Source organism: Mesocricetus auratus, unplaced genomic scaffold (genome assembly GCF_017639785.1).
Source record: "Mesocricetus auratus isolate SY011 unplaced genomic scaffold, BCM_Maur_2.0 Super-Scaffold_100010, whole genome shotgun sequence".
Classification (NCBI taxonomy): domain Eukaryota; kingdom Metazoa; phylum Chordata; class Mammalia; order Rodentia; family Cricetidae; genus Mesocricetus; species Mesocricetus auratus.
Window position 1 is genome coordinate 23,886,373 of NW_024429194.1, and position 13,559 is coordinate 23,899,931.

At 45.5% G+C, this 13,559-nt stretch overlaps 1 protein-coding gene across 4 annotated transcripts in view; it reads right to left on the minus strand.

Moving 5' to 3' along the window:
- Armc9 (armadillo repeat containing 9) overlaps window positions 1–10,942 on the minus strand; it is a 128,286-nt gene extending 117,344 nt beyond the window's left edge. For 3 of the 4 annotated variants that reach the window (XR_005879851.1, XM_040753139.1, XM_040753137.1), the window contains exons 1-5: window positions 10,832–10,942; window positions 8,141–8,228; window positions 4,985–5,113; window positions 2,815–2,985; window positions 695–850 (exon numbers count right to left, since the gene is read on the minus strand). Coding sequence is in view for 3 of the 4 variants with exons in the window: in XM_040753139.1 (XP_040609073.1) it covers window positions 695–850; window positions 2,815–2,985; window positions 4,985–5,113; window positions 8,141–8,191 (507 nt within the window). In the remaining variant the exon portion in view is untranslated. Of the gene's footprint in view, window positions 1–694; window positions 851–2,814; window positions 2,986–4,984; window positions 5,114–8,140; window positions 8,229–10,658; window positions 10,790–10,831 lie in introns of those variants that run through there. The other variant, XM_040753138.1, reaches the window with a different exon arrangement.
- Window positions 10,943–13,559: the final 2,617 nt, after the last annotated feature.

Here is a 13,559-nt window from a genome sequence, read left to right on the forward strand (position 1 = left end):
GAGGCAACTGCAAAGGGACAACACAAGACAGTCCTTAGCAATGACTACTGCACAAGTTCTGCACCTTGATGGTGGTGACAGTAGTGATACCTATGCACATGTTAAGATTCATAGAACTCACACACACACACACACACACACACACACACACACACAAGATTCATAGAACTCTACCTGTCTAAAACTCAATTTTACTATATGATATTTGAGAAAACTGATTTGATATGTATGCATGCTTGGGTGTGTTTGCAGCTAAAAACTACATTTACTTTGCTAACTATAAAGGGAATCATCTGATGTGTCTTCTGTGGTATCTGACTTGGCTTACAAAGATTAAGTCAACACTTGGTTCAGCTCATACAGATTATACATCATTATTTCCATTCTGACACTACAACCCAATTTCCTTCTATATGTCTCTACTAATATCTAACTGGGCTGTTTCTAAGTCTTGCTATGTCCCTTACAGATTTACATATACGTGCAAGAACACACAACCACAGCTAAAAGTGCAGGATGGTAAAAAAGTAAGTCAAACACTCCCAAACCATTTAATAGAATAGTTATATAAATTAGAGCTACAATAAAATGATAATAGTGATGATAAACCTTAGGTCTTTTAAAGCATCATTCGGAAACCACCAATACAACGCTGTGATCCAGGTTCTGGCAAGTCCCACAGGCAGCTGCTTACCTGGAAGAGCTCTTTAAATGAGGGGTGGACCATAGGATTGGGCACAAAAGGGAGGGCATAGAAGGGAAGGAACTCCGTGGTCTGGCTCAAGGCGGCCCCTTTGGTTTCCAGGTAGGTTTTGAAGTAAGAAATCCTCTCATCGAGCTCCTGCTTGTCCTAGAAGGAGAACATGTGTCAGGGTCTTTGGCTCGATAGCCAGTCCTCCTGTTCACCCTGTCCACTCTTTGAGTCTCCCTTGGTCCAGCAGTTTCACTAGCATTGCCCCATCCAGCCTGGCAAGGCACACTGCTCCAGTATCTAACAGCACTTTAAACAGGAATGCCAGAGGACCAGTGTATGTAGTTCACATGTTCTTTACATCACTAGCACCATCTTCTCATGTCCTTAAGAAGTTCCATGAACATCATTTCAGTGTCAGAACCGATCTCACCTCCTCTATCATAATCTACTTGACTAATTCTCCCATTGTGAGATGTACCCATCATTGCTTCTACTTTCCAGACACATAAACATTTGCCCTTGGAGTGGTTTCTAAAGGAGAATGACACATCTTTATAGTTTCCTGAAACAGAAGTGCTCCCCTTCCCTTCATGAAGCTAAGGATTGACTAGGCCCACATCACTGTTCCACACACAACCCAACTCAAGGGACCCCTCCATCACTCTATACACAACCCAACTCAAGGGACCCCTCCATCACTCTATACACAACCTAACTCAAGGGACCCCTCCATCACTCTATACACAACCTAACTCAAGGGATCCCTCCATCACTGTTCCACACACAACCCAACTCAAGGGACCCCTCCATCACTCTATACACAACCTAACTCAAGGGGCCTCTCCATCACTGTTCCACACACAACCCAACTCAAGGGACCCCTCCATCACTCTATACACAACCCAACTCAAGGGATCCCTCCATCACTCTATACCCAACCTAACTCAAGGGACCCCTCCATCACTCTATACACAACCTAACTCAAGGGACCTCTCCATCACTGTTCCACACACAACCCAACTCAAGGGACCCCCTCCATCACTCTATACACAACCCAACTCAAGGGACCCCTCCATCACTCTATACACAACCCAACTCAAGGGACCCTCCATCAGTCTATACACAACCTAACTCAAGGGACTCCTCCATCACTCTATACACAACCTAACTCAAGGGACTCCTCCATCACTGTTCTACACACAACCCAACTCAAGGGACCCCTCCATCACTCTATACACAACCCAACTCAAGGAGCCTCCTCTCCAGCTTCAGTGTGGACACCGAGGCTTTAGAACTGGTACTTTTCTCCTCCACCACACAGACCCCCCTTCCTCTTCCTGTGAAAACACCTCACTGAACCTAGGCTATGAGGTTCTCTTCTGCGCACTGAACTTAGAAAATAGATGACACTTTCATATTACATCAAAATAGAAATATTTTAAACAGCAATAAGGTGGGACAAAACAAAACAATAACAAGCACCAAAGAGAGTCTGCCCCTCCCCCCACATGGGTCAGACTTAGAGGAACAGACTTCAAAGAATGGCTACTTCACAGTAGTATGAAGCCACTCCCTCACCACTGTGCCCTCACCGGTGCCCCTGACATTTCAATAAATTCCTACAGGAACTCAGGTCAGTGTTACTTTGAGTGATCAAATGTCAGCCTTCTGTTCTTTGCTGTTTCATTTATAATTGAAGGCGCATCTACTACAGGGGCTTGAGACCACATCCTCTGCCTCTCTTTCCACATCTAGGAAAAGGCAGCAGAAGCTAAATTCAAGCTGCCCATTCACCTTCAATACCTCTTCTTCACTACTTGCATTTAAATGTATGGTCTGTGCCTTTTCTTAGATACACCAAGTTACTAAGTGAAGCAAACTTGCTTTGATGAGTCTCCAAGAACCTGAGGTGTTTAGGAAAACAATTTAACTCTGATCATAGAAATGACCAAATCTGCATATAAATTAGAAAATAAACTTCTGAGAATGAGGCCAAAAATCCTTTATCGGTACATAAGATGCAATGTGATAAAATGCTCACAAAACTGAACCAATGAGTCTTTGGAATCCACGGCGCCTGCGAGCTAACTCAGACTGACCCAAACCCTGACTCAGCCTACCGGGCTGCCCACAGAGTACTTGAGAAGATAGATGGCGAAATGGATGTGAAGGTAGAACTCCAGCTTCTGGGCCAGGGAGTCAGTGTCTCTGATGGAGCTAGGAACATGGCCCTCCCACAAATCGAAGAACAACTTCTGGTCTCCACTGTCAAACGCTGCCACCAGATCCTTCTGCAGGCAAGACATAACAAGAATCTTAGATGATGCTCATTGTCCCAACATCCCAAACTCTCGCCGCCTACATACTGCTAGATACATGCACACTCCTTCACGGAGGCTCCTTTGGCTGCAAGCCCTGTGACCACTCCTAGTTTTTCAGCCTTTGCAATACCCAAGCTGGACTCCATGAGACACTAAGACCTTCCAAACAGAGTTCTGAGGCCAGGGGAGTCATGGGCATGTGAGTGCACTAAAGTCTCCTGAGAGGACTACAAACATTCCATGGTGGAGAACAACTGTTCAGAGTGCTTGCTGCCTTACCCTGAACTACTACAAGCCTTTCAGTACAAACCCGAACTTTTTTTTTATTGCTTGTTTGTTTTTCGAGACTGGGTTTCTCTGTGTAGCCTGGGCTGTCCTGGAACTCACTCTGTAGACCATGCTGGTCTCAAACTCAGAGATATGCCTGCCTCTGTCTCTGGAGTGCTGGGATTAAAGGCATGAGTCACCACAGCCTGGCTGAAACCCAGAACATTTTAGAGCAAGTCCAATAAAGCATTTCCATCTCTTCCAAACAGGGAACCTGTTAGCCACTGTGGATGGAGGCTGCCAGAACAGAGCTCAGGCAGCCATGCACAATCCCCCATTAGAGTAGGGGGACCTGGTCAGAGTCCCCTACAACCCTGCCAGCACTCTGGGGAGGCTGAGAGTTTCATGACTATAAATGAGGCCAGTGCAGACTTACCTGGTGTTTTAAGACTTAGAGTCATGAAACTTCGTTAAACATGTCTTGGCACACTCTACATATCAAATGGTCTGTCTACAATTTATTCTAGAGTCTGCATTTGTAAACCTGAAATTACAAACTTTCACTATGTCATTACCATCACCTCTGTATGTGGAAATGGTCCTTGCTTTAAAATAACCTCTACACATAAAACAATACACTGTTACTATAGTCACAAACTGATCTTTTGTTAGTCAGGGTCACCAAGATGAGAATGCACACATATCACCAATCACACAGCTGCTGGAACCAGGCCTAAGAATGGCAGCTTAAGGCCACCAACCATTAGTAGATTCTGTGTAACCACCATCCCAGACATTTTTGTTGTTTGAATTTCTAAAGAAATATTTTAGTTACACCTGATTAGAGATAGCATATATGTATGTGTATGTGCATGTGTGTGGTGTGTTGGCACACGTGCCACAGCGTGTACGTGAAGGTCAAAAGACAACTTTTGGGAGTTGGCTCTCCTACCACATGGTCCTAACAATCAAACTAATGTCCTCAGAGTTGGGAGCAAGTGTGTTTACCCACTAAGTCATCTTTCTAGTCCAGTTTTTAGCTAGACTCCCTCATCTTAACTTCCTGCCTCAGTCTCCCAAGAGATGGCAATAGGACATGCACAACCGTACTCCTCTTTTGCTCCAAGGATTTTTGTTTGGGAAATCTATCAGTGGAGCACTATGATAGAGTAGCATATGCTATAGTATAACAATATACAGTATTATCAAATAACTATTGATTGTGTAACCAAAAAACAAAGATAAATAAATATTAAACACACACACCAGAAAAGACTAAACATTAGCAAAGATGGATAAAACTGGAACCTTCTATATTGCTGGAGGGAATGTAGATACTTGTATGGATGTTTTGCCAACATGTAAGTCTCTGCACCACGAGCATGCCTGACACCTGCAGAAGCCAAAGGAACTGGAGTCACAGAGGGCTGTGAGCCACCATGTGGGTGCTGGGAATTAAACCCAGGTCCTCTGGAAGAACATCAGTGTTCTTAACCACTGAGCCACCTCTCCAGTCCCTTCTGTTTCTTTTTGCTATTTTTTTTTTATTAGCAACCATCCTAATGTATTTAAAGTATGGTATCTTGTGGTTTTCAGTGCATTCTTCTGATAGCTTTGGGTCTATTTTTACCTAACTTTAAAGAACTTGAAATGTTCAGACTGTCACAGCCTCTCACGTTGCTGAAGACAAGGCTGGTCTTACCTGGACTATCAATGACTTGCAATCCTTCTTTATTGATCCACCTACAGCTTTAGATAACGGCTTTCCTTTTACTTTGCATTCTTTTGAAAATGTCTTCAAGGTGTCTTCAAATTCCACAAAATCTAAATACTGGGAGAGAGAACATAATTCAAGAACAACAACAACAACAACAACAAAAAACAACTAATTGCAAATAATCCAACTAGACAACAGTCAAATGCCCTGAACACACGTCTCTCTAATGCAGACACATAAAAGGCCAACAGAAATATGCTCACAACCACACCCTTAAGAATGTCTACTATCGGGGGCTGGAGAGATGGCTCAGAGATTAAGAGCACTGACTGCTCTGTCAGAGGTCCTGAGTTCAATTTCCAGCACCTGTATGGTGGCTCACAACCATCTGTAATGAGATCTGGTGCCCTCTGCTGGCCTGCAGGCATACATGCAGACAGAATACTGTATACACCATAAATCTTAAAAAAAAAAAAGAATGTCTACTATCAAAAAGACAAGGCCTGGGAACAGACCAGCACACGATGCTTTTGCAGAGGACCCAAGCTTACTTCCTGGCACCAACATCAATCAGGAGGCCCACAACTTCCCATGTAACTCCAGCTCCTGAGGATCCAAGGCCCTCTTCTGAGATCCATGGGCACCTGCACTCAATGTACATCTATGCACACAAACACACAAATCATAAAATAAGTCTTCAAGAAGATAAGTGCTAACAAAGGCAAAGGAAGTAGAGGAAAGGGAGCCTTCTACCCTGTTAATGGCAACAGAGGCCAACAAAGCTATAGTGAAAATAAATGGAGGGAGGCTCCCCAAAAACTAAAACTGGGAAGGAGAATAACAAGAATACATTACATTCGTTATTGCAATTGTCAGCCGGGCGTTGGTGGCGCATGCCTTTAATCCCAGCACTTGGGAGGCAGAGGCAGATGGATCTCTGTGAGTTCGAGGCCAGCCTGGTCTCCAGAGCAAGTTCCAAGACAGCCTCCAAAACAATACAGAGAAACCCTGTCTCGAAAAACCAAAAAAAAAGAAAAAAGAAAATGTGGTGGTACTAAGGTAAAATACTACAGCCTTGGGGAACCCTGTCACTGGTAACACAAATGGCACTGGGGGACATACATTACATGAAATAGGCCAGGCACAGAAAGACAATTACAGTCTAAACAGTCACACTCATAGAAGCAGACGGCACAATAGCAGGTGCCAGAGGCTGAGAAAATATTTTGGTCAAAGGATAAATTTTAGTTATGCAAAATGAGTAAAGTCTGAGCTAATATTCAACATGGTGACTGTGAAGCATAAACATATTTGGGATTTGCTAGCAGAGTTGATTTTAAGTGTTCCTTTTTGTTTTTTTGTTTGTTTGTTTGTTTTGTTTTGTTTTTTTCGAGACAGTATTTCTCTGTATTGTTTTGGAGGCTGTCCTGGAACTTGCTCTGTAGACCAGGCTGGTCTTGAACTCACAGAGATCTGCCTGCCTCTGTTTCCCAAGTGCTGGGATTAAAGGCGTGTGCCACCAACGCCCAGCTCCTTTTTGGTTTTTTGAGACAGGGTTTCTCTATGTAGCCCTGGCTATCCTGGAACTAGCTCTGTAGATCAGGCTGGCTTCAAACTCACAAAGACCTACTTGACTCTGCCTCCCCTGTGCTGGGATTAAAGGAATTCTATACCACTGCCTGGCTGATTTTTGTATTAAGTGTTCTTAACACAATCAGAGGAAGGGAAGGGAAGGGAAGGGAAGGGAAGGGAAGGAAGGAAGGAAGGAAGGAAGGAAGGAAGGAAGGAAGGAAGGAAGGAAGGAAGGGAAGAGGAAACACAAGACAGGTGTACTTAATCAGCTTAATCAAGTGATCATCTTAGTACATCAATCCATACATTCATTGAATCATAAGGCCAAAACATACATCTTTTTGTCAATTACACTTATAGAAAACAGGCGCCCATGGATTCTAGATAAAAGTATCAGATCTCCTGGGGCTGGAACTACAGGTGGTTACCCTGGGAACCAAATCTGGGTCTTCTGTATGAGCCACCTCTGCAGCCCCATTGATTTTATTACTAATACATCAATGATGCAGTCTTGAGAACAACACCCCAATACTACTCTTCACACACGTCCTTTCAGCTGGCATCAGTCACATCATGTGCCACCTTTCCTAGACTGACTGAGTTGCCTGGTCCTGTCCACAGTCAGCCATTTGTTCACCATCACCACAGTGAACAAAGTTGCCTATCCAGAGTGGATACCCATCTTCCCTCACTGTCTCCTGAGGCACAACTGACAGTTTACTCACAATGACCAGCACCCACGTTTTCAGCTCGAACCTCAGAGATCTGTCTGAATCCTACTCTCCCCAAGCTTTCAGTGTAGCAAATCTAAATGGCCACAAGTCTAAGAAGGGCACTCCAGATCTATGGCACATGCCTGTGATCCCTGCACTGGGGAGGCAGGGGATAAGGATTTCAAGGTCATCTTTTTTACATATCAAGTCCAAGGCCATCCTAGGCTACATGAGACCCAATCAAACATAACACACTCACACCCAAGAATGAGTGAATAAAATAAAATAAAATAAATTACAAAGCAGAATCATTTGTTCATTTAATTTGTTTTGATAGCAGGGTCTCTGTATAAAGCCCAGACTGACCTGCTGAGCCTCTCAAGTACCTGGATCACATGTGTAGCTTTCTCCATTTTAAGGATTTATTTATTCTTATATCATGTGCACAGAGAGCCTGTCTGCACATATATCTGTACACCACATGCACACAGCATCCACAAAGCCTGACGACATCAAATCCTTTGAAACTGGAATTACAGACGGCTGTCAGCCACATGTGGGTGCTGGGAACCAAACCTGGGTCCTCTGGAAAAGCAGTCAGTGATCTTAACCTCTGAGTCATTTCTCTGGTCATACTACATCCTAAAACACATGTTTTGGGGACCTGAGTTCCAAACCAAGTACCCAAAAAGGCTGGCTCACAAATGCCTGCAACAAATGCCAATTCCAAGGGATCCAATGCCCAACTGTGGCCCCCACCAGCAGTCGCACACGCAATGCAAGCAGCCATACAGACATAAACACACATCATCTTTTTTAAAAAAGCTTTTCTGCAACTTGTGCTTCATTTAACTACCTCTTTCACCAGTCCAAGTAATTCAGATTCATGGGCCAGAATATCCCCCATAGTGAATTGTTGCTGGTAATTCTCACAGCAGAAATCTCTGCAAGACAAAACGTAAGACAAAGAAAGGTTACTATCAGCCACCTGAGAAATCACAAATGGGTGGCTGTAGTGGGCAGAGCACCTGGCTCCAAAGACAGGACATAGTAATACCCAGAACCTGTGACTACAGGGCAACAGGAAGTCACATGACTAGGGAGATTTAAAGATGCCTGTGGCAATAGGATTACTAATCAGCCGTCCTTCGATCACAGAGATAATCATGGATTACCAGTGTACCCAGGAGAGTCACAGAGGAAAGCAGCAAGGCCAGTGTCAGAGTGACAAGAGGCAGAAAGATGGACCTGTCACTGCAGGCTTGAAGACACAAATCAAGGAGAGAAAGCAGGCAATGGCAGGCAAGGCACACTATCCTCTACCTTGTCCTGAAAGAAATAAGCTGTCGAGACCTGAATTTGGCACACTCCTGAGTCCACTTAGCAGAAAGCCAATCAAATACTTTGTGTGGCTACTCACTGGAAATGTTCATTGCAGGCTTTGAACTCCCAGAACTGCAGAACACTAAGCCTGCACTACTTCAAGTCACCAAGTTCATGGGAATTCCTCAGAACAACAGTAGAAACCATGAGAGCTGAGCTGTGGTTCTATTGGTAGAGTGCTTGCTAGAAGGCATAAAAACCCTCTAGCACCTCATAAACTTGGGGTGGTGACACATACCTATAATCCTAGCTCTTGGGAGGGAGAGGGTGTCACATATATACATGCCTGTAATCCCACCACACAGGTGTTTCTAGGATCCAACAGATGAAGGTGGACTTCTTAGACCCAGCTAAGCCTTTTGCAGCTCTCCACTGACCTGCTGACTTGAACCGCATTGGCCGTCAAGCAGTTCCAGCAAACATAGAAACTCACCATGTCCACAACAGAGCCTGCCCTGGGAACCCGCATGGACACAACTCCGTCTGTTTTGATGCTCTTCCTGCAAACATCTACATCTTGTTTGGTCTCCACTTAAAGGTGCCCCACCCAGAGAGAACCTACCAAACCACATCTAGCCCATCACTCCCAAGTGGTGGGCTTCCCAGAAGCACTCCCCACTGGCTGACTTCAATATCCTGTCATTGATGCACCTGCATCAGAATCTGCTGCAATAACTCAAGGCAAGCATTGGTGTGGTGTATCTATGCCTTCGATGTCTGTTAGACAGTCAGGTCCTGACAGGTCTGGAGCTGAATGGAAAGAGATTCAGAGAAGAGAATGAAAACAAGAACTGAGGTCACCGTCTCATTAGAAACAGGGTAATGGTTTGAAGAAAAGGGAAGGTAGGAACCACACTGACTAAGACAACTTCACGGGGTATCCAGAATTCTGAGTTCACTGAAGCTATATGGACTAAAGACGGCACCACTGTGGACCCTGCTTTCTCCAGGCACCGGCAGCTGTCTGCGCTCAGTTACGAGGTGAGGCCTTCCTAGAAGAAAGAAATGTGACAATGATGGAACACTAGGTTAGGGGCAGGGGAGGCAAGGGCAGTTAAGTACTGCACAGTGTTAAGGTATTGCATAAGGAAGCACATTCCAGCCAAGCGATGGTGGCCACGCCTTTAATCCCAGCACTCGAGACAGGGACAGGTGGATCTCTGTGAGACTGAGGCCAGCCTGGTCTACACAGTTCCAGGATAGCCAAGGCTACATAGAGAAATGCTGTCTTGAAAAAGCAAATAAATCAACTGAATTAAGTTAAAAAGCAGGCTGAGCAAGCCATAGGGAGCAAGACAGTAAGCAGCCCTCCTTGGCCTCGGCATTGGCTCATGTCTCCAGGTTCATGCCCTGTTTGAGTTCATGTCCTGACTTCCTTTGATGAACAGTGACGTGGAATCGTAAGCAAAATAAACGCTTCCCTCCCCATGTTACTTTTGGTCACGCTGTTTCATCACAGCAATAGAAACTCTAACTAGGACAGTGCTCCACCGAATGAGCAAATTCACATCCACCTTAGCAAAGCGACAACGCTAGAATTAAATCTATGCTGATACTGCAGGACAATAAGCAGGAATTGGTTCTCTCCTTCCAACATGTGGGTCCTGGGCTTCCGACTTTGGTCACCAGGTTTGGTCAGCGAGAACATACTTCTCGCCAGTTCAAGGTCACCCGTCTGAGAACCCTCTCCGTTGGATGGATGTCCCGTCTCCTGAGCTCGGTTAATTTAGTTCAGACAACCCCTGGGCTACTTTGTGGAGAAAGAAGGGGAACTGTTCATCGTGTTTTAGCAAGCGGTGACTTCTGCATTCCCACATGCGAGAGATTTAGGCCTACAGCTGGTTGAATACGAAGATGAATTTGTCCTGCAAGTACCCTGCTTACATCTGGATCCAGTGAAGTCTGAGCTTGACCTGGATGCTGGGAGGGAAAACTATGGGGAGAAGGAACTAACCGCCCCCACGCCACGGATTCGAGCTGCCAATGCTCACTCTAAGTCCGCCCCACCGCAGCAGAGCGAGGGGTTCCTGGGAGAAGCAACGAAACTACGCTTGGGATGCGCAGGCGGCTGCGTCAGGCCCTGGCCACGGACTGACGAGACCAGCCACCCACGAGTCCCAGGGCCTGCGCCACGGTGCCCAGCCGCACCGAGAGCCGCGCTTACCAGCTGCAGGGCTGCGCTCTCTCTCCTCCGGACAGCCAGCTCTCCCGCCGTCACCCCGGCAACCGCCACCGGGGTCACGACGCGGCCAATAGCGCTGGGCGAAGCCGGCGCGGTGCACCCTGGGAGGGGGCGTGGGCGGTCGCAGAAGCGGTCTGCAGCGGAAGTGAGGGTTCGCTGTGGCGTGGCGTGCCTGGGTCTCGCTGAGTCTGCCCGTTTAAGGTCCGAGCACCACACTTCCACCGCCGACAGAACCTCCCAGAGATTATTAGAGTCACTTTGGTCTTTTTCATGTTTATTTGGCTTTGTAAACAAACAACGGAACCTGGCGAGATGGCTTAGAGGCTAAAGGCGCTTTCCTCCAAGCCCGACGACAGAAATTCGGCCCCAGGACTTACCTGGGGAACACGAGCGTGCACTAAACTCAAGGTTCTCCTCAGCCCACTGTCCTTAGTGTATTCAGATCTACTCTTTATTCTGGTCTAAACTCAGTGCTGAAGGCAAGGAGAAAACCTCTTCCCCGTCTCTAGGAGTGCTGAGGCTCTCTGTGGAAGTCTCTGTATTTTCATTTCCCAGGCCCTTAAAAAATGGGAGACTGCCGGCTTTGTTGGTGCACGGCTTTGATCCTAGCACTCGGGAGGCAGAGACTGGCAGATCTCTGTGAGTTCGAGGCCAGCCTGGTCTACAAGAGCTAGTTCCAGGACAGGCTCCAAAGCCACAGAGAAGCCCTGTCTCGAAAAAAAAAGGGGGGGGGGGACTCCCAAGGATATATATATATACTGTCCAGGGGATTTGGAAAAGGGAGATGACCTTGTCTTTAAAAGAGCCCTATCAATGCTTTTATGAGTTAGGATGTCTTTCAAGCTAGGCTATACTGTGTTCTGTCCAGGTAATAATGGCTTGAAAATAATTTTCCCTGCCTGCATTCTCAGTTAACATTTATTGTCAGCATAACTGTGTACAAGGGGTTATCAAGTAAAATATAGGACAAACACTTATCTTTAAATTTCAGATAACTATCAGGAATGTATTCATAATGAAAAGTTTCTACACCCCAATAAGCCTCTCTGCCAACACAGCAATTCAAATTAGACCAAATCAAGCTGAGTTAAATTAGAAAAAGCCCATGTTTAATGGCTACAACACTCCCAGATGGCCTTCCAGCCCCCCAGAGAGGAGATGGGAAAGAGAGACCAGAAAACCAGTCTGTTTTCTGGGAGGCAGTTTAAATACCCTATGGGAATGGTCTTGAGCATCTCTGGGGGAGGGGTCATCATTTGGTGGGCTTTCTGAGACACAGCAGGGTTTGGAGAGAGATAGACGAGGGGGCTTGTGTGGAACTTCCACCATGACATCCCAGACTCATTGGGTAGATGGATGCCAGGGGCTGGGGTGAGGCTTCCATCATAACACATAATAATTGCCATACTCTATTGTACATATATGGTGCTATATTTTGAACTTTTATTTGCTAATTGTGTAACCATATTTGTGCCCAGCATCGTACTAAGCAAGTCACATGGGTCCTTTGATTGGCCAAATAAACATACATGTAAAAAACAAAATGTAGGCTAGAGAGATGACTCAGTCATTAAAAGCTTCTCATACCCACATGGTGGCTCACAACCATCTGTGATTCCAGTTAATCTGGTGCTTTTTTTCTGTACTCCACAGGCCCTGCACATAGTCAGTGCACAAACAAGGAGATGCACATAAAAACAAATGAATAAAAATACAAATAAATACATTTTAAATTCAAAAGATATGTCTAGACAGGTGTGTGGGAGGGGCTTCCTCAGAGTTCACAGAACTGGGGAGGGCAAACAATGCAGGCATTGTGCCTCAGAGCTCTGACCAACGGTGAGAATCCTTCCAGGGAGCCGAAAGAGGGCCCAGCCAGTAAACTGCCTGCTGTGCAAGCGTGAAGAAGATCTGAGTTCAGCTTCCCAGTACCCTCCTAAGAGCTAGGTCTGCTGGTGTGCCTATGTAACTCCAGTGCTAGAGTCATGGGCAGCAGAGACAGGGGTTCCCTGGAGTTCATTGGCCAACCATCCTATCCAAAGTGATGAGTTCCAGGTTCAGTGAGAGACCCTGTCTCAACAGACAAACAAGTAAAAAAATAAATAAAATGAAGAATGATGAAAGATTTTTAATAGGCTATCATATATATTGAGAGACTGTCTCAAAAATTAAATGAAGAATGATCAAAGGTTTTTTATTATGTATACATATAATGTCTACATGTACGCTTACACATCAGAAGAGGGCACCAGACCTCATTACAGATGGTTGTAAGCCACCATGCGGCTGCCGAGAATTGAACGGCCAGTGCTCTTAATCTCTGAACCATCTCTAGCTCCCCCCAAAGGAGGTATTTTTTATGTTCACCTTTGGCCTCATTCACTTGGCAGTACATGCAGAGACCTGCACACACATGTACATAGACCACACACACACACAGGCAGAAACCCATAAATGGAACCCTCCAGAGTTTTTTCACTTCTAGATGCATTTGTCTGACTGCTGGGATTGTGCGACTTTCCCATTTGTAACTATGGATTCAGTGTAATCTGACAACAACCATGTTGAGTTATAGCTGTCGTGATCACCCTTGAGTAATCCTGGTTGGTTTCCCACGAATAGTTTCTCAGCATACCATAAATAGCCAAATCCACAAGAGTGGTATGTAGGACTAGAAGACTGGACCCTGTTGCCAGGAATATGCCTGACT